A 26269-nucleotide genomic window follows, 5' to 3' on the forward strand; every position below is an offset into this window, starting at 1 on the left:
GAAATTTCCACTTGCGAGGATCGTCATTCCCTTAGAAGATTTACCTGCTTTAATAACCTCCTTATTTTTATTAATTGTCCCAATTGTTGATTGGTTACAGCCATGCAACTTAGCAAAGGGGACGATTTGTGTACATTTGTGTTTCCTAATAATTGCAAACTTGTTTCTAGGGTAATCTTTTTGCTTCTTTTTAGTATCACTTCAAGCCTTATCACCCATCGCAGATGAATACAGTACAGCAGTAACTAGTAATTACATAGCACACAATATTCAGAATCCAACAAGCATTGTGGAATGGAGTTCAGACAATATTTTATCAGCATTTCATATTGATTTTACATAAACCAATAGCATCAGGTAACTTATGAGGCACATAATTGGCAAGCGAACACTGCAAAGTTCTTATTTTGTACGTTTTTAGGAACTCAAAATAATTTGTTGTCATTGTGAAGCCTGGAAAATGCAGTAAAGAGGGGCTGAAAAGAACATTCCATAATGTAAAGTGAAAGCATTGTAGGCGGTTACGCCGTCTCCCGGGGGTCTGCTCTACATACTTGCTGGACTATTTCAAGAAACTTAGGACAGTCATCAAGTAAACTCAAAGATTAACTCAAAACACAATTCTGTAATAATCAATGGCAGGAACAGACACACCATGTGAGAAAAACACCAAAATGGAGCTTTTGTGTAACATATTGTCCTATTTTTACCCTAAATCTACTAAAACTAAATCCATTCCCTTTTCACAGACAGAGGAAAGACTCTGATCCAGAAGAAGCCCACTCTGTATCCGTCCTGGAAATCCACTTTCGATGCTCATATTTACGAGGGCCGCGTCATAGAAGTGGTCCTGATGCAAAGTGCTGAGGAGGCTTTGGCCAAGGCCACGGTTGGGGTATCTGTGCTGGCAGAACGCTGCAAGAAGTCCAAGACCAACGCTCGTGCTGAGTTCTGGGTGGACTTGATCCCTTCTGGGAAAGTCCAAATTGCTGTACAGTATCTCTTAGAGGACAGTGATGCAGGTAAGGTAACCTTATAAACTAAAAGCATTCAAAAGTCATGTAATTTGCAGGTGTTCGAGTCTTTAAAGTTGTTATCACGTTATTTAAATCAGTTAGCAAATGCTATTGATCACATGGCCTGCCAGCACTAGCAATGTTAACTAGTTGCGAGGGCCGCAAATGGCTCCTCTTAAGCATTCAAACATTCCTTCGACCTAGCTTCGAATAACACCGTGATCATTTAACTCTTTTAGCGCTTTCATTGTGGGTTTCTCACTTTAACAAAAACAGTAAGACATTGATTTTTTTTTTTTTTCAAGAAAAGCTTGTTAATTCCTTGGCTGTCACATTAGTTCATTAAGTTCTTGACAAAGATGATTATACTTGTTCACAGGCACCTCCCATTAAAGAAGGCCTTCGGTGGGTTGACTGCCTATGGGTTTAACTCCTTGTTTTATCAGCTCTCTGCCTTGTACTCTGTGTTTCCTAAAAAGCATCAGACCTGTCTGTCTCTGTCCCTCTCTTTTTCTCTCTGTCTTTGACTCTCTCTTGCAGGCTTCAACTCTCCCTATCCCTTTCTTTGACTCCCAGTCTCTTTCACTCTCTCTCTGCCTCTCTCCCTCTCTCTAATCTCTCTATCTCTCAATACGCCTCTTTCTCTCACTTTTTATGTCCCTATCTGTCTCTCTCTCTCTCTCTCTCTCTCTCTCCCTCGCCTTCTGTCTTTTTTTTTCTGCTTGTCTGTGTATGTCGCTATCTTTCTCTTTTTCTAACTCCTTCTTTTCTCTGTCCCACCATTTTTTGGCCAAGTCCATCGGGGCTCTGTCCAAACATAAGCAGCTGCCACTATAAGGCAAAGAAGCATATTAGCTTATCTTTCTCTCTCTTTTTATTCAGTCTTTCCACTTGTCATTCTAATCAGCTTGCTCTCTAAGACTACTCTCCTCCCTCCCCTGCTCCTATTCATCCTTATCGGGTTTAGTTCTGCCCGCTTTGTTTACCTCTCTCACGGCTCTTGCACCGTCTTCCGCAAGTGACTTTTGATCCCACGCTGGTGACTTGCATTAGCTACTGCTTCTCTATTGACTTTTTCTGAGTACACTCGCCGTTTAAGAGACGGACAGAGTGCTTGTTGTACTTGTTTGAAGTCATTGCCCATATTTAGAGTAGAAATATCATGTTTTAATCAGTGCTGGCCACTTCCGTCATTTCAGCGGTCCTCAGTTTGTCTGAGAACAGGAAGTGCCAAGCTTCGATTTTAATCAGTAGTACTGCACTGCAATGTTCAAGCACAATAAAAAACAAAAATACTCAGGGACATTTTGCTTAGTCTCTTGTTGGATTTTGTTTTTGTCCAAATTTAAAGCATATCCACTTGTGAAAAATGTTATGCTTCTCATACAGCTTTCAACCAGCTATCAGTGAGAGTCTCCCCAGAGGACGGTCTCACCACCCTGAACAAGAGGAGGGGGGCGTTCAAGCAGCCCAAGATTCGTGTCATCAAAAACCACGAGTTCTCCTCCACTTTTTTCCACCAGCCTACATTCTGTTCTGTGTGCAGGGAGTTTCTTTGGTGAGTTTCTGCAATAGATTATCATGAGACAACAAAATTCCGCCACCAGGGAAATCCACCAGTCTCGTTGCATTCCAACTGCTCCAAGTCACAGCAACGACATGTTGCTTTTTTAACGCAATACATGAAAAAGCAACAGTTCGAATGTTTACCTTCATTCAAATGTGGATTTCAAAATATTTTTGCATTGCACTTTTCAGGCACCAGAATGCACTCAAAGGGTTGTATGAAAACATTCAATGTATATAAAGATAATAAATCCAAAAAAAAAGCTTAAAAATATTAGTCACGCAAGACTGCGTTATTTAAATGATTCCACATTTTATGAATTAATATTTTTACTATACCTCTGATTATTTAATTGAATTAATAAAAGGCTATTTATTTCATTCAGTATACATGTTCAGTCCACATTGATGGGGCCTAAATGTTTATTATCAAAAAAGATGTGTTGCAGTTTTTCATATGATGAAAAGCATTTACGCACACTGGTGCAAATTACACTATGATTTTATATATATATGTAAAATAGTTGTTAATAACAGTGCTTTTATTATTTACATGATCGTGTACTCACAAATTGTATTTTATTCCTCCTCCACTCAGGGGACTCAAAAAGCAAGGCTACAAGTGCAGACGTGAGTATATTTTTCCCTTCTACCAGTTGAACAAATATGCACATTTTAGTACACCCCCCCAAAAATTGTTGTTTTATCCTTCCCAGAATGCAATGCAGCAATTCACAAGAAATGCATTGACAAGATCATCGGCAGGTGCACTGGAACTGCAGCAAACAGTCGCGATACGATGGTGAGTATAGGAAATTAGTTCGGGTGGTTGAAGAGACAGTGTATGAAAATTGTCTATTTTCCATGTTGAAGACAGAACTTAGTGATTTCAATATTGGCAAAAAACATGCTATTTATGAATTTTGGGGGACAAATATGTATATATTTTGGACATATTTACATTAACAAAACGTTCTGATTTTAAAAGACTGAAACATTTGTTTGTCAAATTCTTTTCTTAAAGCCCTTTTCAATCTTCACAATAACAAGGTATATTATATCTATATTTAGTTCCAGAAAGAGCGCTTCAAGATCGACATGCCGCATCGCTTCAAGTACAATAACTACAGAGGTCCCACGTTCTGTGACCACTGTGGCAGCCTGCTTTGGGGGCTCTACAGACAAGGCCTTAAATGTGAAGGTGGGTACATCCTTTTGGCAAAAAAACAAAACATTTGTTGCTATTTTATCATTTTGTGTTGTGTTGCTACTTCACTTGTTCGTCAGTTGTGTTTTCTCCCCATCAGATTGTGGCATGAACGTTCACAGTTACTGTCAGAAGAAAGTGGCCAATCTTTGTGGGATCAATCAGAAGCTCTTGGCTGAAGCTCTCTCACAAGTCTCGCAGGTTAGTGCTGCACAATATTGTAGGTTGCTGATATAATAATGCACACAAAAGTTAATATTTTAGTAATTCAATGACTTAGTCACTTTTAAAGTTGTTTATAGCCATCGATGGGAATGAATGTAAATACAGATGGCAGCAAACAAGTTAATTATTTTTCTTGGAGTTTTATTGTCATTAATGTTTATAGCCAATAGCAGCAAACTAGTTCCATTTTGTCATTGACGTCTACAACCTTTTATGGGAGAAAATAATGGTGGCTGTCAATAGTTGCAAATTAGTTATATATATTTTTTTCTCTTGTATTTATATTTGTCATGAACATCTATATAAGTCCATGAGATTGAAGTAGTTGATTCCAATGACAGCTATAGCTGTCAATGGCAGGGAACGAGTCATATTATTCTATGTAGTTGAATTGTAAATTACTCTCAAATGTCTTGTTCCACTGGAAGATAGGTTTCCTCATTTATTTGTATACAATTTTTTGTAAAATATGAAATAAATAACATTTAAAATGAACAACATTATCTGATAATTTTGAAAATATTTTACCATAAAAACTTCAGAAATGATCAAATGACCGATGATACAAATAAAACAGCATCTTCCATTTCTTGTTTTATGCTGACCGAAAAGAAAGTGATCGAAAAAAAGAATGACCATTCACTGCATTTTGCATCCCAGAAATCTCTGAAAAAGTCCGAGGACTCCACTCCTCCAGATATTGGAATCTACCAAGATGTCCGTGGAACAACAGATCCCGGTGGTAGGATGTTGTCATTGCATTAAAACTGTTAAAACTTTAAAACTGTCAATATTCTTTGACAAAAAAACGTTTTCAAGCTCATTAACTTTGTTTATTCATATACAAGTCCAGTTTTTTTTTTTTATTACTGTATCTTATCACAGCTGGTAAGAATGGCAAAGTGAGCGACGGCTCTGTTGTACCTTCTGTGAAGCGAACACACCTCACCCTCAACCATCTGATCTTCCACAAGGTCCTGGGCAAAGGCAGTTTTGGAAAGGTGGGTGGATTGTATACTCAATTTCACGTCACTAGTTTAAAGTGACAGTGTGGAATAATTTACCACTATTTGCATGTATTTATTTGTAGGATTTTATTTTTTAATTTCTTATTGGTAAAGTACAAAAAAATATATTTAAAATTGGCTGAATTGTAGTCATAACTTTCACAGTGGACAAATTAAACTGCATTATTAACTAGCCACTGAATGGTGCTACAACAGCACAAATGAAACAATTTTGTCTTTGCAGATGAGGTGAGTTTAAAGTGACAGTATGTAGTTTATTCACCACTTGAGATCAATGTAACTGAAGCATGAGGAGCTAACAATACAAACTGCGGTAAGCGGGGCCATAAGCTGTAGCCAAGTTGCTAACCAGAGTGGCTAAAGAAGGTAAAAGTTGACAAAAGTCAAAGATGCCTAAAACATTCTCTTGCATGACAAAGCAAGCTTGCGACTCTTTGGCGCTTCCTAGTAGCTCCCTGGTGCTTTTTCAAAAATGTTTGATACATGAAAGTGATATGGTTTCTGTAGAAGGACAAACATGACACAAATATTCTTAACGTTTTCTAGTGACTACAGATATATACAGTACATAAATATGCAGAATGCGTTGCCTTCCTTTTATGGATTATGTAAAGCTTTACATTTTTCGTTACCCCAAACATATTTTTTCGTTTTTTGGGTCCAAGATGGCTTTCAACATTTCCTTTTCAACAACCACTGACTTAAATGGAGCACCTAAAAACAACCACTAGCGGCGAGTCATAGTCTGCAGCCAAGAAGCTAACATAAGTGGCCAGAGAAACAGTGGAAAAATTGTTGAAGATACCTGAATGATGAGACTTTTCAAACATCACGAGCAAGGCCTTATAAACGTATGATTGTTTTAACAAACAGTGCTCATGAGATAGTGCAAGTATGTTTTTGCTTATTAGTTTTAAGTTGGCACTGTCGGCACCAGTCCATTCATTGTTCTTGGCCCAGTTATTTTCCTGTCTTCCTTTCCCTTGGCCTTTGGATGTTGCCCTTTTAATCCAATGGGGGTCGCTATATAATATTCACTAGGGCTCTAAAAAGATGTGCACTAATCTCACTCGTTTAATCAATCTGACTTCTCAGGTGCTGCTAGCTGAGCTCAAGGGCCAGGGCCAGTACTACGCTGTAAAGGTCCTTAAGAAGGACGTGGTCCTCATGGATGACGACGTGGAGTGTACCATGGTGGAGAAGAGAGTTCTCGCCCTGGCCTGGGAGAACCCATTTCTCACGCACCTTTATTCCACCTTCCAAACAAAAGTGAGTGACATCACACTTTTAGTCTGGAACAATATGCTAACCAGGTTTTTTCTTTACCCAGGAGCATCTGTTTTTCGTCATGGAGTACCTCAACGGAGGCGACTTGATGTTCCACATCCAAGAAAAAGGACGCTTTGATCTCACACGTGCCACGTAAGTGATGATTACGTAATGACTTTGGTCAAATAAGCGTAGAATGGCATATTTTTGTGACAGTTTTGTATCTCAACTTTCAGATTTTATGCTGCTGAAATCATTGTGGGACTGCAGTTCCTCCACGCAAAGGGAATTATCTACAGGTACATGTTCCCCGAGCTTATAGTAATAAATAAAACCTTAAATTAACATAAAAAATGAGAAATAAACAAAAATATTTTTTGGGGGGTTGTTTTTATAAAACCCAACCCAATTGTTTAGGTTATTTTAAATAAAAAACACAATATGGGAGGAGCTTAATCAAAATTTGTTGTTCATTTTTAACAAACTCCCTGTGTATATTAAAAAAATACATCTTATTTTAAATTTGGATCATAAGAAATGACCCAAGCTTTTGTTTACGTCTTATATTAAATGTCCGATTGTTTCACGTTTCCGATTTTTGCAGTTGCTTGTGGGTAAAAAAAAAACTGGTGGATTGATCCACTTTTGACCCATATTGGGTTACACACAAACTTGTTTTTAGAGTTTAATGAATATTTGAAGATTTTAATAAATAATCTCCCTGAAACATTTGCAATGTGGATGCAAGATCATTTCATTTGAACATTAAATACAAATTATGAAATTCTAATCCACAGAGATCTGAAGCTTGACAACGTAATGCTGGACAAAGACGGGCACATCAAAATTGCGGACTTTGGCATGTGCAAGGAGAACATTTCTGTAGATCTCAAGGCCTCTACGTTTTGTGGGACGCCGGACTATATTGCACCTGAGGTACGGTAATTGGTGTTCTGGTTGCTCTTAATATTTATTGTTTGTGGCATTTGGTATTTCTGTAAACTATTTTAAGTCATAATAATTCATGTACTTATTTGAAAAAAATATGTATAAATATTTCTAATAATATATATAAAATGAAATATACCAGTATATCTACAAAGCAATTTTATTCCAGTGTCCCAAAAACCCAAATCATTTCCTTTTATTGTGTACTTTTTAATAGAGTCCAATATAAAGGTAGTTTAATTAATTGAAAAATGCTGATAAATCCGATATGCATATTAAAGTTATTTTAAGTTTGATTCCAAAACAATCAGACAAGCTGTCTTTCGGTTTGATTTATTTGACTTTCCAATTTCAATGCCATCCTTCTTAATGTGTGCCTTTCTTTATTTTGTGTTGTCAGATCCTCTTAGGGCAGAAGTACACCTTCTCCGTGGACTGGTGGTCTTTCGGCGTGCTTGTCTACGAAATGCTGATCGGCCAATCGCCTTTCCAAGGAGACGACGAAGACGAACTTTTTGAGTCCATCCGCTCTGACACTCCTCACTACCCTCGCTGGATTTCCAAGGAGGCCAGGAGATTGCTTGAACAGGTGATTTTAAAATTAATTGGTAGTACTCCTTCATTTATCGAAGTTAATGGGGACCACAATCCAAATCTCAGGAGTAGAACTCCCCGTTTTTAATTAACACTCTGCTGGTCTTCGTAATTATTAATAGTCTACCAGGGATAATGTATCACGGCCAAAACAGGGCAGTTCCTTGTGGGCGGGCCATATTGGTATAGTTCAGCAGCCCGAACTGAAAACAAAAAAGGGCTCTGCCTTCCCATGCTCTTGGGATAATAGATCGCTGCCATGACCGCATGTCATGATTGGGATCCAGAACAGCACGCCTTCTGGCATAAGCCTTTAGCTGGTACCTACTCGCATCAATATGGAGAATAGATTGCAGCCGCACGATTGCAGTTAATTTAAGATGGAAATAACAGTAAAAAATTGCCGTCTGCCTTGACCAAAGTGCACTCTGACGGTTCCTGCTCACAGTAATATGCAATCAGGGATAATTGATTGCGACTGCATGAGTAAAGCTTACTTTTTGTGGACAAAACGGCCAAAAAAGAGCTGCAAGCCTTGACAAAAGTGCGCTGAAGGTCCCTGTTCAGTGGATCGGGGCTGCATGGGTAAGGTTCATGTTGGGTGGAAAGAACAGGAAAATAACAGCCACCAGGCCTTACAATTGTGCACACTGGCAGCCTCCGCTCCCAACAATATGTGATCAGGTATATTTGATAGCAGCTGGACGGGTGCGATACATTTTGGGTAGAAAGAACGGAGGATAAAGAGCCACTAGATTTGCCATAAATGCTCTCTATTGCTCAATATGTTCTATCTATCTATTTATCTATCTATCTATCTATCTACCTTGGCCATATCCCTCAAGAGAGGTGACCAACAGCAAGACAAACACACACAATAACAAAGAAAATAAAAGGGGAAAAAAATAGCAAAAAACACACGCAAAAATGTATGGACCATGGCCAACCCCATTGCCCAAACACCCAAACAAGTTAGGCACCTAAGTTGGTCATGCTTTCGTCCGTCCAGATGAAATGGGACTACCATAAAGTAGTCCGGGATTACAGTAATTAAAGATTTTTCCTTCTTGAATACGCTTCTTTCCCGTCAATTTTCTAGTTGTTGGAGCGGGATCCTACCCGTCGGCTTGGCGTGACTAACGAAGACATCCGTCTGCAGCCCTTCTTCAAAGGCATCAACTGGTCCGCTCTAGAGAAGAGAGAAGTGGTGCCCCCTTTCAAGCCCAAAGTGGTAGGAATCGGTTCTGTTTTGTGCTTCCCCCCCAAAAAAAAAACTCTTATCAAAATCTCCCGGTCTGCAGAAATCCGCGAGCGACTGCAGCAACTTCGACCGAGAGTTCTTGAGCGAAAAGCCTCGTCTCTCGCAAGCCGACAAGAACCTCATCGACTCCATGGATCAGTCGGCATTTGCCGGATTTTCTTTTGTCAATCCCAAACTGGAACATCTCATAACCAAATGAAAAGACGGCATTGCCACACACGGTACCTCCGTCACTCAAATACTAATACACTCTTGTAGAAGCTTGAGCTTCTTTTATATTCGTGTTTGAATTCAATGAATACCTCTATAAGGATGTGAAAACACTAGATTTGTGTCATTAAGGGAAGTTCTTTATATATTATTGTAACAATAATCATAACTGTATTTGATCTTGTTCTTTCGCACAAGAAAAAAAAGTGAAACATGGCAAAACGTGTAAAATTTTATATTTCTCCAAATACAGTTACATTGTCCTGATGGCAGATCATTTTGCTTATTTTCAGTTTTTTTTTTCTCATTTAGCTATTTTGTCCTAAAAAAAATGCAGTATATTCTTGAAATATCTTTTGAGCAGATTAATTTTGATCTATTAATTTACTTTTTTTATTTTTTGTTTTCATTATAAAAAATATATATTTGAAAATGTAAATAATTATACTTAAACATTTCTAGATGAGGTGTTTTTTCTTTTCACTGAAAAAAAAAATACTTCAATAAGTCAAAAACTACTCCCTAAATCCAATCATAATGTCTTGTTGAGAGATCATTCTGCTCATTTTAAGTAATAATGTTCTCATTTTCATCTATTTTAAATTCCAGTTACAAACATTAAAGAAAATATTTAAATTTTGTGAAATACGACAAAAATATCTGTCATCAGAACACTGTTCTTTCTGTGTGTCTTTTTAACCAAATGATCACAATAAACCCTGTCATTTGAGTCCTGTATGTTGAAATCTATTTTGTAAAAAACACAAATCAGTTAATATCACATTACCCTGTTTGTTTTTAAATTTGAATTCTTACCACAAAGCTGTATTTCTCTAACAAACAAAACCTCTCCAGGCAATATGTTAAAAAGTAAACATTGCAGTCAATTAAGTTTATATAACTGCACAATGTGGATAAATGAAAGTGCATCAACAAAATATGGAATTTTTTTTTGGGTCGCTATTCAGATGCATGAAATAAAACTGCCTACTTAAATTATTAGCACAGCTAAACTAAACTGTTAGAGAAATGGTTTGCTACTACCTGTTAATATGCGTCGTTTTTGATTAAATTACTCGGACATTAATGATCTCCCCTTTGTATTATCGCTGTACTTAATTCATATTGTACTTTTACATATTATAAATAAACATGTCTTTTCCCTGATCTGGTTTCTAAGGTGCGTTTTTGTTCATATGTCTCTTTTTCTCTGCTTAATACTTCATCCATCCATCCATTATCTGCACTGGTTATCCTCAGTAGGGTCCCGGGGGTGCTGAAGCCCATCTCGGCCACTTAGGGCAGTAGGCAGGGGACACCCTGAACTGGTTGCCAGCCAGTCGCAGGGCACACACGGACAGACAACTCACTCGCTCATACATACCTAGGGACGATTTGGACCGGTCGATTAACCTGACATGCATGTTTTTGAATGTGGGAGGAACCCGGAGTGCCCGGAGGAAACCCAGGGAAGCACGGGGAGAACATGCAAACTCCACACAGGAAGGTTTGATCTCACAATCTCAGAGCTGTGCCGCACACGCGCTAACCACTGCGCCGCCGTGCTGCCCTGCTTAATACTTGTGTTGGAGTAATTATTAATGGTCTCATTCTCCTTTTTTAACAAAATATGTTTACTGGCCCAAGGCATAATCGAACTAAGCAGCTGCTTAGGGTCCTGCGACCACTAGGCGGCCCCCAAGAGCGGTGATCTTGTATCGACACTGCCCTACTTACGGACGAGATAGGTTCCGGATCGTTCGTAAGTTGCTTCAGTGGTGTATTTTGTATGTTCGAGGTTTATATAAGTGTCTTGTATTGTTTTGTACTAAAAAGTAAACATTTCATAAAATAATATGCTCTGTAAAGAGAAATCAAGTTGATTTTTACTTACTTACTCCTCTGTGGTAAAAAGTGGGAGAAAAAAAGCGTTTTCTCAACCGCATCAAGCTTTCTTATTCCACTTTTATTTAAAAAAAAAAAAAACGACTCGCCTCACCTTTACACCAACCATATTGAATGGATGCACGAGATATTAAACATAAAAGTTCTTCGCGTGCTGGAGATAGCGTAGGCGTAGAATGTAAGGTGTGCATGAATAATGTCAGTAGGGTGACGAATATCGCGAGAGTTGGTGCGAGAGTGTATGGGAGCGCGAGAGTTTAGTTTTAGAGAGAGTTTGGTGTGTTTACAATAAACTGGTGCTGACGGTTGTCGCTTTCTAAAGAAGACCGGAAGTGTTTCTGAATGTTTTTTCATGAAGGAGGAGCAATTCATTACCCACACATAACGACATGCTACATTGGTGGCAGGGGTATGATAATGAGCAGGTGAAGGAGAGATGTTTACACACAAACTAGGAAGAGGAAGCGGATTTCTTCTTCGGGGTGGATGCTGGGTGAGCTCTCACAGCGCCACATGCCGGTAGCGGCGGAAAGAAGCACTACAGTAATGTCCCGTACTCTGAAAAAGGCGCACACTATACAAAATCTAACTTACAGCAATGTCCGGATATTTTTCGACATCCCGAAAGAAATGTTCGTATCTACCGTTTATCGGAAGTCAAATGGTCGTAAGTAGGGGAGCATCTGTACTGGCCCAAGGCATATGCGAACTAAGCGGCTGCTTAGGGCTTGCGACCACTAGGGGGCCCCCAAGAGCAGTTAACTTGTATATATTTATATACTGAATATATATATATATAAGAATAATTTCATGTGTAAGTAATTATTCATATATACTGTCAGATATAAGTTGATTTAGAAAAATATATATTATGTTAACAAAGAGTCCTCGTGTGCATTCTGACTACACAATGTCGCAAAAAGAACATAACTTTCAGGTGTTGAAAAGAGAAAAAGGAAGAAAGAATGATGGAAAAAAAAAATCAGTTTTTGTACAATTATTGTTGCAGCTCTTTCAAAACAAAAATAATTTTTGTTACCTTGTTTTAGCTACCTCTGTGCATTTATATATTTAGGTATTGGTTGGAGTTTAAATTCAGTACATTTATTTTTGTAGTTAATTTAAAACCCCAAAAAATAAATTGTGTTTGCTGTAAATAATTGTTCATTTTGTAACTTTAAGATGGCCTAGATTTGTTCTTCATTTTCCTCATGTTGAGGTTTTTGAGTTTTTCCTTGCCCTCGTGTAGGTTTTAGATCAGGGGATGGTGTAATAATAGTCTGTAGTTTGCAATAATCTGGTCTGTGCAGCCCTTTGAGACTCATTGTGCCAAATTTGGAAGAATTGTACTTCAAATTTGCAAATATCTGCTTCCATGGCCTGTATTACAATCTCACATGTAGTATAATTCAATTCAAATGCAAAGTGTTTATTGTCATATGCACAGTAAAAAACACAATTAAATTCTTACTTTGCTGTCCACATAGTTGTCAGCCTAATACAGGGGTCGGGAACCTATGGCTCGCGAGCCATATATGGCTCTTTCTATGAGAACCTGTGGCTCAGAGACAAATTTGATAGCATGCAAATTTTTTCCATCTCGTTCAAAACTTGAGCTATTTACCCAGTTCAGATACACGCAAAGCCAAACCAAAGCTTAATTCATCGCAGAATATATAGGGCACGTTTTTCACTACAATTTACAGTCAAGGTGTCCCACCCAAAAAAAACTTGTTTTGGCTGTAAAACAAGAATCCTTTATATAAAAGCTCTCTATATTATCTGTGTTCAGTGTTCATATACCTTATGATGAAAACCACAGAACAAACTGTAAATACGCCAAAACACCGGAAGAGAATTTAAAGTTATTTGATTGGGTGAGTGGGAGGGATGAGTGCAAGCACTCCCATCTCTCGCCCTACACCGTCTGCGCCAAAGGTAAGCACATCAGGTTCCCTGTTTGCAGAATGTTGTGACGTTTTTACAAAATAACTGCTTGCATCTGGTTTTGAAACCATTATGTATGAAAAAAAAGGGTCAAAATGAGTTTAACCGATCTTGAGGAATTGCAAGAAAGAGACAAGTTTAAAGTGGTATTTTTGTTGATTTTGGGACACGGGCTCTGGCATTATTCTCTTTTCATAATTTTTATCAAATCATCACAAATAAATGTGCTGAAGACTAAGATTTTGTCTGGGGCGCGGATTTAGCAATTTAGTAAATTTGTCTCATAATATATATGCTGTGGCTCTTTCCCAAAATAAAATTAATATATTTTGCTTTTATGGCTCTTTGAGTCAAAAAGGTTCCCGACCCCTGGCCTAGTAGAACTAAAACTCTATCAATGTATACATAAAATAATATTACGAATATTAAAAGATACAAATACAAGATTAACTCAAGATAAGTTAAGGCAATAAGATGAAAATAAGATCAAACACAATGGAAAGTGACTGTAGTGCAAGAATAGTATAAGTAGATTTGTAATAAGAGTAGAACATGGAATGAGATACGCTACATATGCAAATGATCAATTAAAAGGGGGCCCCAAATTGGATTTTGCTTAGGGCCCCATGAAGGCTTGGGCTGCCTATATGCTTTCAAACTGCTATTTGCCCTAGGCTTTTCTAGTACAGTCGACACCTGCTCTCTGTAACCACCTAGCGGTCAGGTGCTGTAACTGCAACTAGAGATTCTGCAGACCTGTTGTTTTTTTGGGGTCCGTGGAAAACTTGCGCCGCCTGGCGTCGGAGGTGCAAATAGAAAAAACAAAAAATAAACGTGTGAGTGAATAATAATAATAATAATAATAGTAATAATAATAATAATTTCCTTGTATTGTCATTCTGTGTAACAATGTACACAGAACGAAAAGACATAACAATTTAAGAATTCAAATTGATTTATCCTTAAGAAATGTCAGCTGACGGCTCCCGTACATGCAGAGAAAAAAAGGAAGAAAATGTGTGAATTTAAAACGGGGAGACATAACACAATGGAGGGACAAATTAAAGCAATTGTAGATTATGGAAAAAATCACTGCAAGACTTCAACTGAAACTCGATCAATTCGAGAAAAGATGGAAGCTTATCACACAAATTTTACTTGATGACTAAACACCCCCCCCCCCCCCCCCCCATTTTTATTTTATTGACTGTACTGTATTAACATTTTTTTATCGTTTTTTTCCCCTGTTGTTCCTTCTGTTATTTATGGGTGTGTCAAGTGTATATGTTTTGTGTTTGTGTTGATGTATGATGGTGGAATCAAACCTCTGTCAAAATTTGTGTGAGAAATAAAAAAAAAACAGGGAGAAGAAAAATGGGTTGAAAAGAGAGAAAAGAACAAAAAGAAAATAGGGAAAATGGGCAAAGGGAATTAAAAAAAGGAAGAACGACTGAAAAATCTAGAGAAGATAAATAAGAAAACAAAGAATAGACCATTGTAGGGACTGTGTAATATTTAGTGCCTCATTGTGGTACAGAAAAACTTTCATTCCTACAAAAAAATAACATTGATTTGAATACTCGGCAAAAATACACAAACTGTCATATCATTGTTTTTATTATTATATATATTTTTTTTTAGACAGGTTGATAAATTTGTATTTCTTGTAGGCAGTGGAATCCCCACTTCGGTCACCGCCATGTTTGCCCGGCATCGTGCCGCCACGGTGTGTTCCTTGGCGCTTGCACCAGATAACACAGTGCCATCTAGTGGTCAAATATCACACACTGAATAGAAATACAATAGGGGAAAGAAAAAAACGAGTTTAAGAAAAAGGCAAAAAGGCATTAGAGAAAAAAAATATGGGAAGGAATAAAAGTGAAACGAGGAAATATTAGGAACAAAAGAAAAAGGGAGGAACAAGGAGAAGAGTAAATGATAACTAGGGAAGGGGGGAGGGTAAAGAAATAGAAGAAAAAATGGGGAAAAAAACTAAAAGGAATAAAAAGGTGGGAAGGGGTGAAAGAGAAGGGGAAGGAAGAAAATGAGAGCAAGGAAAAAAACAAGGAAAAAGAAGCGGGAGGACAAAAAGGGGAAATAATAACTTTGCAGGTGGAGAAGGGGATATGGGAGAGAAATAAAAGGAAGATGTTTTGGGGGGAACAAGGAACAAAAACTAAAGGAAGAAAAAAGGTGAAATGAAAACGGGGGGTCAAAAGAAAATGGGGAAGGAAATAAAAGGGGAACGTGTAAAAAAAGCATCGGGAGAAAGAGGAAAGTCAAAAATATAGAAATAAAATAGAAGTGAAAAGGAACAAAACGTATGAAAAATGATAGACAATCGGGAAACTGGGCTGGGTGGAGATGCGGAAGGGAACGGGAGAGAAGCTGAATTATTTTTTTTAAATGAAAACCCGAATGAATTTACTCTTGTTTTCACCAGTTCTTTCTCAAAACGCCTTTTAAATTTTGGTGCAAGAGCAAATGGCTTTGCTGCAGCACTTTGAATTTATGACGGTTGTGCTTTTCCATCTCGGCGCATCACGACCACGAGATGTATTTCTCCATTCTTCCTTTTGTTTGCAGGAGGCATCCAAAACGGTTTGCTTGTTGAACCACGAGGGGGGAAAAATACATTCATTTTGCGCTTTTATCGAACAAAAGAAAGTCAATTTCGTGACGCAGACCGCTTGAACTTGTTGGCGTTGCATTGGCGGTGCAACATTTCCAGCAGTTTCTACTGCACGACCCCCCCCCCCTTTTTTTTTTCAATACCCCCTCCCCATAATTTATACCCCCGAATTGAAATTTCATTACAGCACAAGCGCACCATTTTCCATTTCGAAAGACATTTCCTGTCAATTCAGACGATCGCGGAGCTTTCCTCTTGCGCAACGGTCAGAAATGAAGACGATTAACGTTACAAAACGAAACTAAAAGCTTTCTCTTCCTTTTTTTTGTGACACGTGTTTTTATAGTTGTCGAAAGTGGGTCCATTTCGGGGGCCGGGGGGCGATTTATTACACTTCAATCATCCGCTGGGAATTGAACACACTCATGATTGATAGGGATACTTCTCTAAACATCAATAATAACACTCGTTGCTAATATGTATGTGTGTAATTCGCTCAACTTTTGACAGTTATCTTTAGTGCGCGTAGCAGATGTTCACGCGTGGACATTTTTATTGTGTGCGTGAAAATGGAAATGTAGCCGGGTTCGTAGGCATATACCACCGCGCATGCGCAGTAGCCGTTTGTGCCATATTGGAATGAGGTCGTGGACATAAGTGCGTCAAGCTGACAGAATATCGGGCCTTCCAAACCGGAAACACGCTTTCAAACAAAACGAGTAGACACTTGGATACAGGAATTCCGTTGCGATGTGACGTTAACGCCCAGGTGTCAAACAGGCGACCCGCGGGCCCCTAAGCGATTGAAGAAGAAGCGAAAAATGAGCTGCAGGTTGAAATATGTCAACTTGATGTTGCCAAAGCGAGGTGCCTCGAACAAAGACCTTGTACTTTTATTTATTTTTCTTTCTTTCTCTCTCTCTCTCTCTCTTTTCCACCCCTTTTCTCCCACTTTCTGTCTCTTTCACTCCCTGTGTCTCTCTTTTTCTCTTCCTTTGTTGCTCTTTGTCTCTTTCTCTCTCTGTGTCTTTTTAACTTCTTTTGCTCTAACTTCCTTTTTTCCTTTTCTCTTTCTCTCTTCCTACACTTTCTTTTCTCTCCTTCTGTCTTTCTATTTCTCTTTGGATTTCTTTACTCCTCTCCCTTTCTTTTCCCCCTCTCTCACGACTTTTTATCTCTTTTGTTTCTCGCGCTCTCTCCCTCTCTCTCTTTTTATTTCTTTGTCCTGCCCTCTCTCCTTTTCCCTCCCTCTTTCTCTTATTTCTATATCTCTCTTTTTCTTTCTCTTTAATCTACTAGTCCGGCCCCTGACAGAATGTTTGTTCTATCATGTGGCCCCAGAGTTAAAATGAGTTTGACACCCCTGCGTTGAAGGGACAGGGTGTTATATTAAGTGCCTCTCAGGAGTACAAACAATTAACTTTAAAAAAAGAACTATCATACTTGTGTTTTTTTTTTTAAATTTTGATAAAAAAATCATAGGTCGAGGCAGTGGAATCCCTATTTAGAAGTCGCCACCATGTTTGTCTGGCAGGATGTCGCCACGCTGTGCTCTGAGGCACAACACAGTGCCATCTAGTGGTCAAATATTATACATTGGAGCTTTAACGTTCGACCCAAAGCGTAAAAACAATCCAAATGACAAGAAAACTAGAAACATACCAGGCGGAGAACATGTAGGTGACATAAAAATGCCAAACTCTTCATAAATATTATGGGCTGTAATGTCCTTCTGGTCATGGGGAAAAAAGGTATTGTTTTACTTCACATTGAAAGGCAGTGAAAGAGATTTTTCTACCCATAAATTTGCACTTGTGAATGTAGAATTTAGATATCACGATAAAAACATTGATAATAAATGTTTCTTTTGGCTTTAAATGATAAATTTCAAAGTTATATATTTCAAGCACAATATTCTATTGAAGTACTTTGAACCCATCGTCAGTCTTATCAGCTATGTTTTGTGAACTGTTACCCAATGCTAAATCTATTGCACCCTGGTCATCCCGGAAGGGGGATTAGCACTATTGAGGCCCCTCCTCAAGGATTTTTATTTTTGTTATGTTGAGGTTTTTGAGTTTTTCCTTGCTCGCCTGTTGGTCTTAGATCAGGGGATGGTGTCATTGTAACCTGCGCAGTCCTTTGAGACATCTTGTGATTAAGGGTTACACTATTTATTTACAGTTTTCCGACCAGACACTTTTCACCCAGTGACAGTGTCGAAAGATATGTGTTACAGTTTCTTAGTCAGCAGAACAAAATGTATATTTAAAGGGACAGTATGTAGTATTCAGTGTCTCGTAATGGTACAAACAACTTTTATTTAGTGAAAAAGCAAACACAAATATATTGATTTGAATACCAGGCCAACAAAATGAACTATCATCTATCCATCCATCGATTATCTGCACCGCTTATCCTCAGTAGGGTCGTGGGGGTGCTGGAACCCATCCCAGCCATCCTTGGGCAGTGGGCAGGGGACACCCTGAGCTGGTTGCCAGCCAGTCCCAGGGCACAAAGGGACAGACAATTCGCCCGCTCATTCATACCTAGGGACACTTTAAACCAGACGATTAACCTGAAACGCATGTTTTTGGAATGTGGGAGAAAACCGGAGTGCCCGGAGGAAACCCACGCAAGCACGGGGAGAACATGCAAACTCCACACCGAAAGGTTCGATCTCATGACCTCAGAACTATGCCGCGGACACGCTAACCACTTAGCTGCCGTGCTGCTCTATGAACTATCATAATAATGTTTAGTTGTTTTACATAGTGGAAACCCTACCTAGAAGTCTCTGCCATGGTTGTCTGTCATCTTGCTACTACTCTCATTTGGCACTGGGTTTCGTCCACAAACAGTGGTCATATGGAGGGGCTTTAACATTAATATCTTTATTAAACTTTTTCACACTTTGAAAAAAGAAACAATTATTTTCAATGGAACATCTCGTATTTTGTTTCTTAGATGTTAACAACCAGACTTTTTTTTCCATAGTCGTTAAATTGTAACGGAAGACGTAACATATGGAACAGTCTGTCTTTCCTCTTACACGGTGATCTGATAAGTCTTATGTAATCCCATTTAGAAAGAGAGTTACAGAAAAATAAAATACATCATGGACATCGTAGTGTGTGCCAATAGCCATTCTTTTATCATTTCTCGCTGCGGGCGGAACACGCATGCCAGTGTAGACCATGGAGAGGACCCGAGATCATCATCGCAATATTTAGCAAGTTTTTGCTCGAAATCGGAAAAATAAATCTTTCCTTTTATACTGTTGTTATTATACAAAATTATGCATGGACTTGCTCCCTCTTATCTTTCAGATCTAATTTCCCTCTATGTTCCGGTCCGGGGCCTTCGCTCTGAAAATGCTGGTCTACTGGTGAGCCCAAGAGCCAAGAAGAAATACGCAGGTTCGAGAGCGTTCTCCATTCAGGCCCTGATGTTGTGGAATCCTCTACCCCCTGAGATTCGATCTGCAACCTAAGTGGAACTGTTTGAATCCAGGCTTAAAATATACTTCTATTCTATAGCTTATGAATGACTTATATTTCATTTTGACGATATCTGTGTATTAATTGTTATTACAACATCCATTCCTGGTCATCCTGGAAGGGGGGATTACCTCATGTGCGGTCCCTTCTCAAGGTTTCTTTATTTTCCTCATGTTGAGGTTTTTGAGTGTTTCCTTGCCCTCATGTAGGTTTTAGATCAGGGGATGGTGTAATAATAGTCTGTAGTTTGCAATAGTCTTTGATCTGTGCAGCCCTTTGAGACTCTTTGTGATTAAAGGTTATACAAATAAACATGACTTGACTTGACTCCACCCGGTGACAGTGCGATACACAATGGACAAAAAAACAGATTAAGACGACTTTTGGTGAGTTTTGTTTTTGTTTCTCTTTGTAGTTGCTTTGATGCACGAAAAAATATTGCTCATTGTAATGGATTGAAACATCTAAATAAAATTTGTGATCTCTATTATTTTTTGATGTCTCTGACGATTATATTTTTACATTGAAACTAAATTCACAATATATTTGTAACTAGCTCCGGCTACAAGTAGTTGCCCCTTTCAGGCTTTTTTGCCGCAAAGTTTAATATAAAGTATATCAAGTATTTCTTTTTGGGCTATTTTTAAAGAGCAGCTTTTTCCCCTCCTGGGGAAAAATTTTTGATTCCTTGAGCAATTGGAAATCTCGAGGATCCGAGTGGTACGCTTTCTCAGACCAGAAATCTGATTTCTCTTGGAGATTTACATCAAGGTTGCGGTGGGAATTGGATTATTCATTTGATCTTGAATATGGAATGCTGAACTTTAAGAAAAAAAGCAATACCCCCAGATTTGGGATTCTCTGAATTCCCTGTAGAACATCGGAATTTTGTTTTCTTTACACGTTTGATGAACCTTTTTGTCATTAATTTGTAATAAAATGGGAATTTGAAGTGAATTGTTATATAAGTCTGACATAAAAACAGATTTTGGTTGATTGTAAAATCCTATCCTGTCATGGTTGCCATTGCGCCCAATCGGTCCCAGTCGTGTTGCGCCAGGTTCTGTCACGGTTGCCACGGTGCCCAATTGGCCCCGCCCACTGACACTAGATGAAACGCATTGACAGGTTGCTGCCGGACTACTTAAACACGGTCTTGCGAGTTGCCTGGTGTCAGAGCATCTGCGAAACTCCTGCTAGACTCTGTGTGATATGCCAAGTCCTGTGAATTTGCCTGTGTTTTGATCCTGTTTTATTTTCGTCCCGATCTGTTTGATTTTTTTGCCCACTCCTTAGTTCTGATTTCAATCCAATTCCGCCACCATCGATCCCTGGATCGAGTGTGCGCGCATTCCTCCTCTCCCCAATGAATTGTGAGTAACGTTACGCGAATGGGTTCTCAATCCTGTTTCCTGTCCTGGTTCGTGACACATCCTACCTATAAAAATACATTTTGCGACTAATAATGGGTTTATCAACCAAAACCAGAGTATATATGTGATCATTAAACAAAAATCGAAATAAAACAGGGTTAGTAAACCAAGATTAACCAAATTTAGGATTGTTTTCATCCAACACCTTAAAGGGCCAGTCTTTGTCATTTATTTATTTTATTTTTTTCTTTCGCCCTTTTCTTTTCTTTTGTTTCTATTTTTCCTTTTTCTTTTTTCGTTCTTCATGAAAGGCTAGGCAAAAAAAAGTGAATGGAAAAAATGTGTTGTGGTCGCTTTGAGTCTCCGTTGTTTGTATTCTTCCTTTAGCACTTATTTTCAGTTGCACAATACCAAAGAGGGGCATCTAGTGATCAAATAATACACACTGTACATTTAAACCAAAAAAGACTGATATTTTATTTTCATTTATGTTAAATGTTGTTTATTTTCTTGTCCATTGTTAATTAAAGTGTCGGCTTTTGTTCAAATTAATCTTACGACTCATCGAACCGAGAACTAGTCCAGTAGCTTTTCTTCCCTTTGCCAAGCAGCATAGGACAAAGCTCCTATGATTTTATTCTGAAACTCCCAAACCAGAAGTGATGCTTCGACCTACGTTAGCTTGACACAACAGCTAGCCACCAGGCAGGCTTGTGAGAGGATCGGCATCTAAAAAAGCGACTTGAAAAAACTACTTAACGGTAAGATTCGCATTCCGCGACCAAATATTCACATACTCTACACTCTTTGTCACATTTTCCCGGCGGTGTTTCCAACAGCGGGCCGTCCCTCGTCTTTTTTCCTGTCTCTCAAAAAGACGAGTCCGGTTCGGTGGTGAAAAGCGCCTCCTTATTGCTCGTCAGCCCGTGCGAGCTCTAATTTGCGAGCTCGTATTAGCGTGACGTGCACTGACTTGACTTCCACGCGTCCACGGAGTCTCCACGCACGAATAAAACACGCAAAAAAAAAGACACACGCGCACATTCCATGTTTCATCCCGCAAGGAGCCCCCGTGACCCGGCCATGCGTCGTGCACGCATCGGCTTGAAAGTTACTGCGGTGCAAGAAATTCTTTATTTGCCCAATTGCAGTGTGGGAAATTGTGTTTTCTCCTAAAGACACATAAACGAGACGTTTGTCCTTCAAAAGCTCTTACAAGCTTACATAAGACTGCATGTGTCATAATCAGTGTAGGGCGCGTTACTAAAAAAGAGAAGTAATTCGTTACAGTTACTTCATTTAAAATTGATTTGCCCTCCCAGATTACTAACACCCAAAAGTAATGCGTCTGAAAGTAACGATCTAGTTACAAATTACAGTATGTACTTTCTTTGGAGCCCCAAGAACTGCCTACAACTAGCCACATAATAAAATAAATAGAAGAAAACGTGTACAGTGACCTGTGGAAGCAGTGAAGCCGTCATATTCTTGGCTTGTGCAATTTTGAGTTTATAAACCAACACAGATAATACACTCCATATCCATTTTGCCTTCTGTCTTCAAACCACCCAAAGATTTCCTTCTCCATTTCCGGGTCCTCTCGAAAACATTTTTTCCACGCGTGGTATATTGCAAAAATAATTACAAAAACCTGAGAAGTTTTTATGGTGGTAAATTATTGTAAACTACCACTTTGCATGGCTGACTCCCTATGGGTTTGTGAGTGTGTGTGTGAATGGGTAAGTGTGAAGCACATTGGAAAGCGCTTTGGGAGGTCTTCATTGACATGAAAAGCGCTATATAAATGCAGACCATGTACCATTTACTTTTGCTCAACACTGGATGCAAAGGGAATTGAACTCGGTTTTGGCTTTGATGACATAGGAAAAGGCATTCGATTTTATCTCATCATCACACTATTTTTAATCACGGCATGACTTTCTCTCACATTTTCTATCATGAATGCGCGCATGGATTGGTCGATCTTTGCACAACTTTGTCTTGGCCTAACTCATTCCCATAATGCTCCATTACAAAGTTGTACAACGTGGCACCGTAATGAAGCGTTTTGGTTATCATTAGCATTATGGTTAATGATAATCAACGTTGTACAACAATTGAGGCAATGTTTTACCGTGAGTGAAAATAAGTGTGACGTTGAGATAAAATTTAATGCCTTCTCTCTCATCCAGATTCCTAGTGGTTTAGCAATAACACAGTGGATTTAGGCGTAATATTACTATTGGTTTTAATATTAGTACTGTTATCATTACTAGGACAGCCCAGGGGTGTCAAACTCATTTTAGCCTGGGGGCCACACGGTCAAAAAAACATTACGGGGGCCAGACTCACAAATTAATGGCATAAATAGTGTGCCTTAGCTAGAGGGCTGGGGGTCTTTTTGGTGGCTCGCGATTTATTTATGATTCAGGGATGGAAGATTTGATGATAAAACGACGGTTGAGGATTTTCTTTCTCATTTTTTTATACACTAAGATTTAATCTCTTGTCGTGTTTATCAAATATGCATTTGAAAAACATCATTTTCACTTAAGTTGATTTTACCCACTGAAACTGACGCAGAATTGAAAGTGACAAACATAGCGTGCAAACACTAATTTCAATGATTGATTTAATGACTTAAAAGTCATTCTGCTTGTTGTTTTTATTTCTAATGATAATGTTTTCCTGAATTTGGGAGCTTCACTAATAGATTTTATATCTATAATAGAAAGGAGCTAAAGCTTCTTCAAACTTCTGTTCTCACTGTTCTCTCACTGGTATGAATGGTAGTCGGCAAATACAGCTACACTGGGTGCTTTGCGGGTATCGCCTGGCTATGGCGACATCCAGTGGACAGTTTTAAAATGGCAAGTCTTTTTTGACACAAAGCAGCCACATTTGACTCGCGGGCCGTGAGTTTGACACAATGCGTTAAGGAAAAAGTGGGGAAACGACCTCACACTGACATTTTTATACGTTTATAATGAAATACACATCAAAACAAAGTACTCCACAAGTAGTGAGTCGTAAAATGGTGTATTAGAAACTGGCAACAAGAGCACACTGGAGGATAAAAACCATATTCAGTGGCCCTTCTACATGTGAGTTTAATCCATTCCCGGAGCGTGCTCATATGCAGAATTTCTTGTGCCTCAAACTAATATTTTCCATAAGAAATAACTCAAAACCAATCAACACGCTCTCGGCCTCCTTCGATCATCCAAGTTAACCCTTAATGACTATAAATAAATGTTACTGGAGTCAACTGGGGATAATAGATAATGGCCAAACTGCATTTCATGTTAGGTTGTCCAAAACGGCATCCCTCCTGACAAAAGTGTCTTCTGCCGGTCCCCGCTTGCAGCGATATGGGATCGGGGATAATGGAATCCAGACACTCGCGTGCAGTTCATTTAAGGTGGAAATTTAGCAATGGCAAAAAGAGAGCTGCCAGGCCTAATAAAAGTGTGCTCTGATGGTCCCTGCTCAGAGCAATATGCAATCAGGGATAATGGATTGTGGCCATAACTGTGCATATTGTTTAAGCCAGGAATACATTAATGGCAAAAAAAGCCGCCTGGCCAGACAAAAGTGTGCGCTGCTAGTCCCTGCTTACAACAATATGTAATTGTAGATAATGCATCACGTCTGGATGGGTACAGTTCAATTTAGGCAAAAAGAACACGAAAAAAAAGGGGCGCCTGGCCCGACAAAAGTGCTGGTTGTGTTTCCGTTTGCAGCAATGTGTGATCAGGGATAATATATCACGTTCTCATGATCGCTGTTTACTTTTTTTGGACTGAATGGCAAAAAAAAACAAAAGGTCTGACAAAAATGCACTCTCCTGTCCCCTGCTTGCAGCAACATGCAATCAGGGATAATGGATTGAGGCCTCATCAGCGCTGTATACTTATTGGTGGACCAAATGGCAAAAAAAGAGCCACCAGCTCCGGCAAAAAATGCTATCTCCTGACCCCTGTTAACAGCACTATGCAATCAGAGATAATGGGTCGTGGCTGCACAAGTCTTTCTTTTTTGGTGGGCATTAGAAATAACTGACAACCGATAAATCCGTTCCCAGCCAACCTAAATCATCCTAATTAACCCACAATAGCTCTAAGACACAGCTTCCTGAATACTAAAAACACATTAAGATGGTAATCGAACATAGAAATACAGTCAAAAGAGAAATTAGGTGGGCGGCACGGTGGATGAGTGGTTATGGCGTCGAATCCTCCTGTGCAGAGTTTGCATGTTCTCCCCGTGCTTGCACTCCGGTTTCCTCCCACATTCCAAAAACATGCATGTCAGGCCAAATTGTCCCTAGGTGTGAATGAGTGAGTTGTCTGTCTCTATGTCCCCTGCCCACTGCCAGATGATAGCTGGGATGGGCTCCAGCACCCCCGCGACCCTACTGAGGATAAGCTGTGCAGATAATGGATGGATGGATAAATTAGATGAAATTTTTAAATAAAAAACTACAGGGGGAATATGACTGAACATTCATAAACAAGTAAACCATCTGAAGCTATTTTGTAAGTAAGGGCATTTTTTTGTACTAAGTTTCGGTTTAAATGCCATCTGGCCATGTTATCAAAAGCGTGAAAAAAATGAGTGGACGTGCACGTGATCAGTTTTTGCAGAAAATATATCATTGAGAAGTAGAAAAAACACACATAGGGTATATATATATTGAAAAAGCATTTCTCCATATAGTCTGAGTGTCAAGTACAAAATAACCAAAGTAAGAGTAATTAGACAGCATGTACTGTGACTTTTTAAATCAAATCTAAATACCATTATCCATAAATCGGCGCCATTTAACTGGTGCAGTGCTTCTCAATTATTTTCGGTCACGCCCCCCCTTGAAAAAAGAAATCCTCTCGCTCCCCCCCATTTTTCTTTTTGATCACATAATATTGGTGCATACAAAACGATTCCTCGATCTTGGTGGTGACACGTCACCCCCGACCATACCGAATCTATGGCTTTTGGCAAAATTTCGCAGAAAAAAACTCAAGCGTCTTATCAGCCTGCTTCGGTTGTAACGGCTTTAACGAACAGCTTGATTTTTTTTTTTTTTTTTTTTTTTGGCTTCGTCCTGTACGCTGCCAACATTTTTAACATAGCAAGCACAGACTTTTGTTTGTCTCCTTACCCGTCTTTATTCGCCTGTCTACGCATTTGTGTTAAATATTTTTTTCATGGGGTTACTTGACAGTCTGCCACACTTTGTGTCTACACTTCGTACTTAATAGTTATACTCTGAGCTAAATACACTGTGTGGAGGAGAAATGTAAACAAAACAATTAGAACGCCACCGCTACCTGATCTACAATTGTAATTGAAAGTTTCCCCCCAAAAGTTTTACCCCAGGGTCAAACTTGCACACGCCTCCCATGACTGAACCTCACGCCCCACTATTTTAGAACCACTGAGCTAGTGGTTTTAGGACCCAGGAGTATGTTAAAATGCGTTTTCAGCTAGCTTGCAGTCGGTAAAGTAATATCTGTCAAAGTATTTAGATTGATTTCCTTTTTTTTTTAAACTATAACACTTGAGCCGATTGCCCACATTAGGGGGTA

The 26269-nt window shown here is 39.0% G+C and overlaps 2 protein-coding genes across 3 annotated transcripts in view; both read left to right on the top strand.

Annotated features, from left to right (window-relative positions):
• LOC148364563 (protein kinase C delta type-like) overlaps nucleotides 1-10489 on the top strand; it is a 20918-nt gene extending 10429 nt beyond the window's left edge. The window contains exons 3-17 of the mRNA XM_088338709.1: nucleotides 750-1022; nucleotides 2406-2574; nucleotides 3181-3212; nucleotides 3299-3384; nucleotides 3654-3783; nucleotides 3890-3990; nucleotides 4675-4756; nucleotides 4900-5015; nucleotides 6138-6311; nucleotides 6373-6464; nucleotides 6548-6610; nucleotides 7109-7247; nucleotides 7660-7848; nucleotides 8953-9084; nucleotides 9155-10489. Of these exons, the coding sequence (XP_088194835.1) occupies nucleotides 750-1022; nucleotides 2406-2574; nucleotides 3181-3212; nucleotides 3299-3384; nucleotides 3654-3783; nucleotides 3890-3990; nucleotides 4675-4756; nucleotides 4900-5015; nucleotides 6138-6311; nucleotides 6373-6464; nucleotides 6548-6610; nucleotides 7109-7247; nucleotides 7660-7848; nucleotides 8953-9084; nucleotides 9155-9313 (1937 nt within the window). The 3' untranslated portion in view covers nucleotides 9314-10489. The remainder of the gene's footprint in view (nucleotides 1-749; nucleotides 1023-2405; nucleotides 2575-3180; nucleotides 3213-3298; nucleotides 3385-3653; nucleotides 3784-3889; nucleotides 3991-4674; nucleotides 4757-4899; nucleotides 5016-6137; nucleotides 6312-6372; nucleotides 6465-6547; nucleotides 6611-7108; nucleotides 7248-7659; nucleotides 7849-8952; nucleotides 9085-9154) is intronic.
• Nucleotides 10490-21296: 10807 nt separating this feature from the next.
• sfmbt1 (Scm like with four mbt domains 1) overlaps nucleotides 21297-26269 on the top strand; it is a 46033-nt gene continuing 41060 nt past the window's right edge. For both annotated transcript variants that reach the window (XM_088338710.1, XM_088338711.1), the window contains exon 1: nucleotides 21297-21442. The gene's annotated coding sequence lies outside the window, so the exon portion shown is untranslated. The remainder of the gene's footprint in view (nucleotides 21443-26269) is intronic.

The sequence above is a fragment of the Urocampus carinirostris genome, chromosome 6, assembly GCF_059441175.1.
Source record: "Urocampus carinirostris isolate Australia breed hairy pipefish chromosome 6, RoL_Ucar_1.0, whole genome shotgun sequence".
In the NCBI taxonomy this organism is placed as follows: domain Eukaryota; kingdom Metazoa; phylum Chordata; class Actinopteri; order Syngnathiformes; family Syngnathidae; genus Urocampus; species Urocampus carinirostris.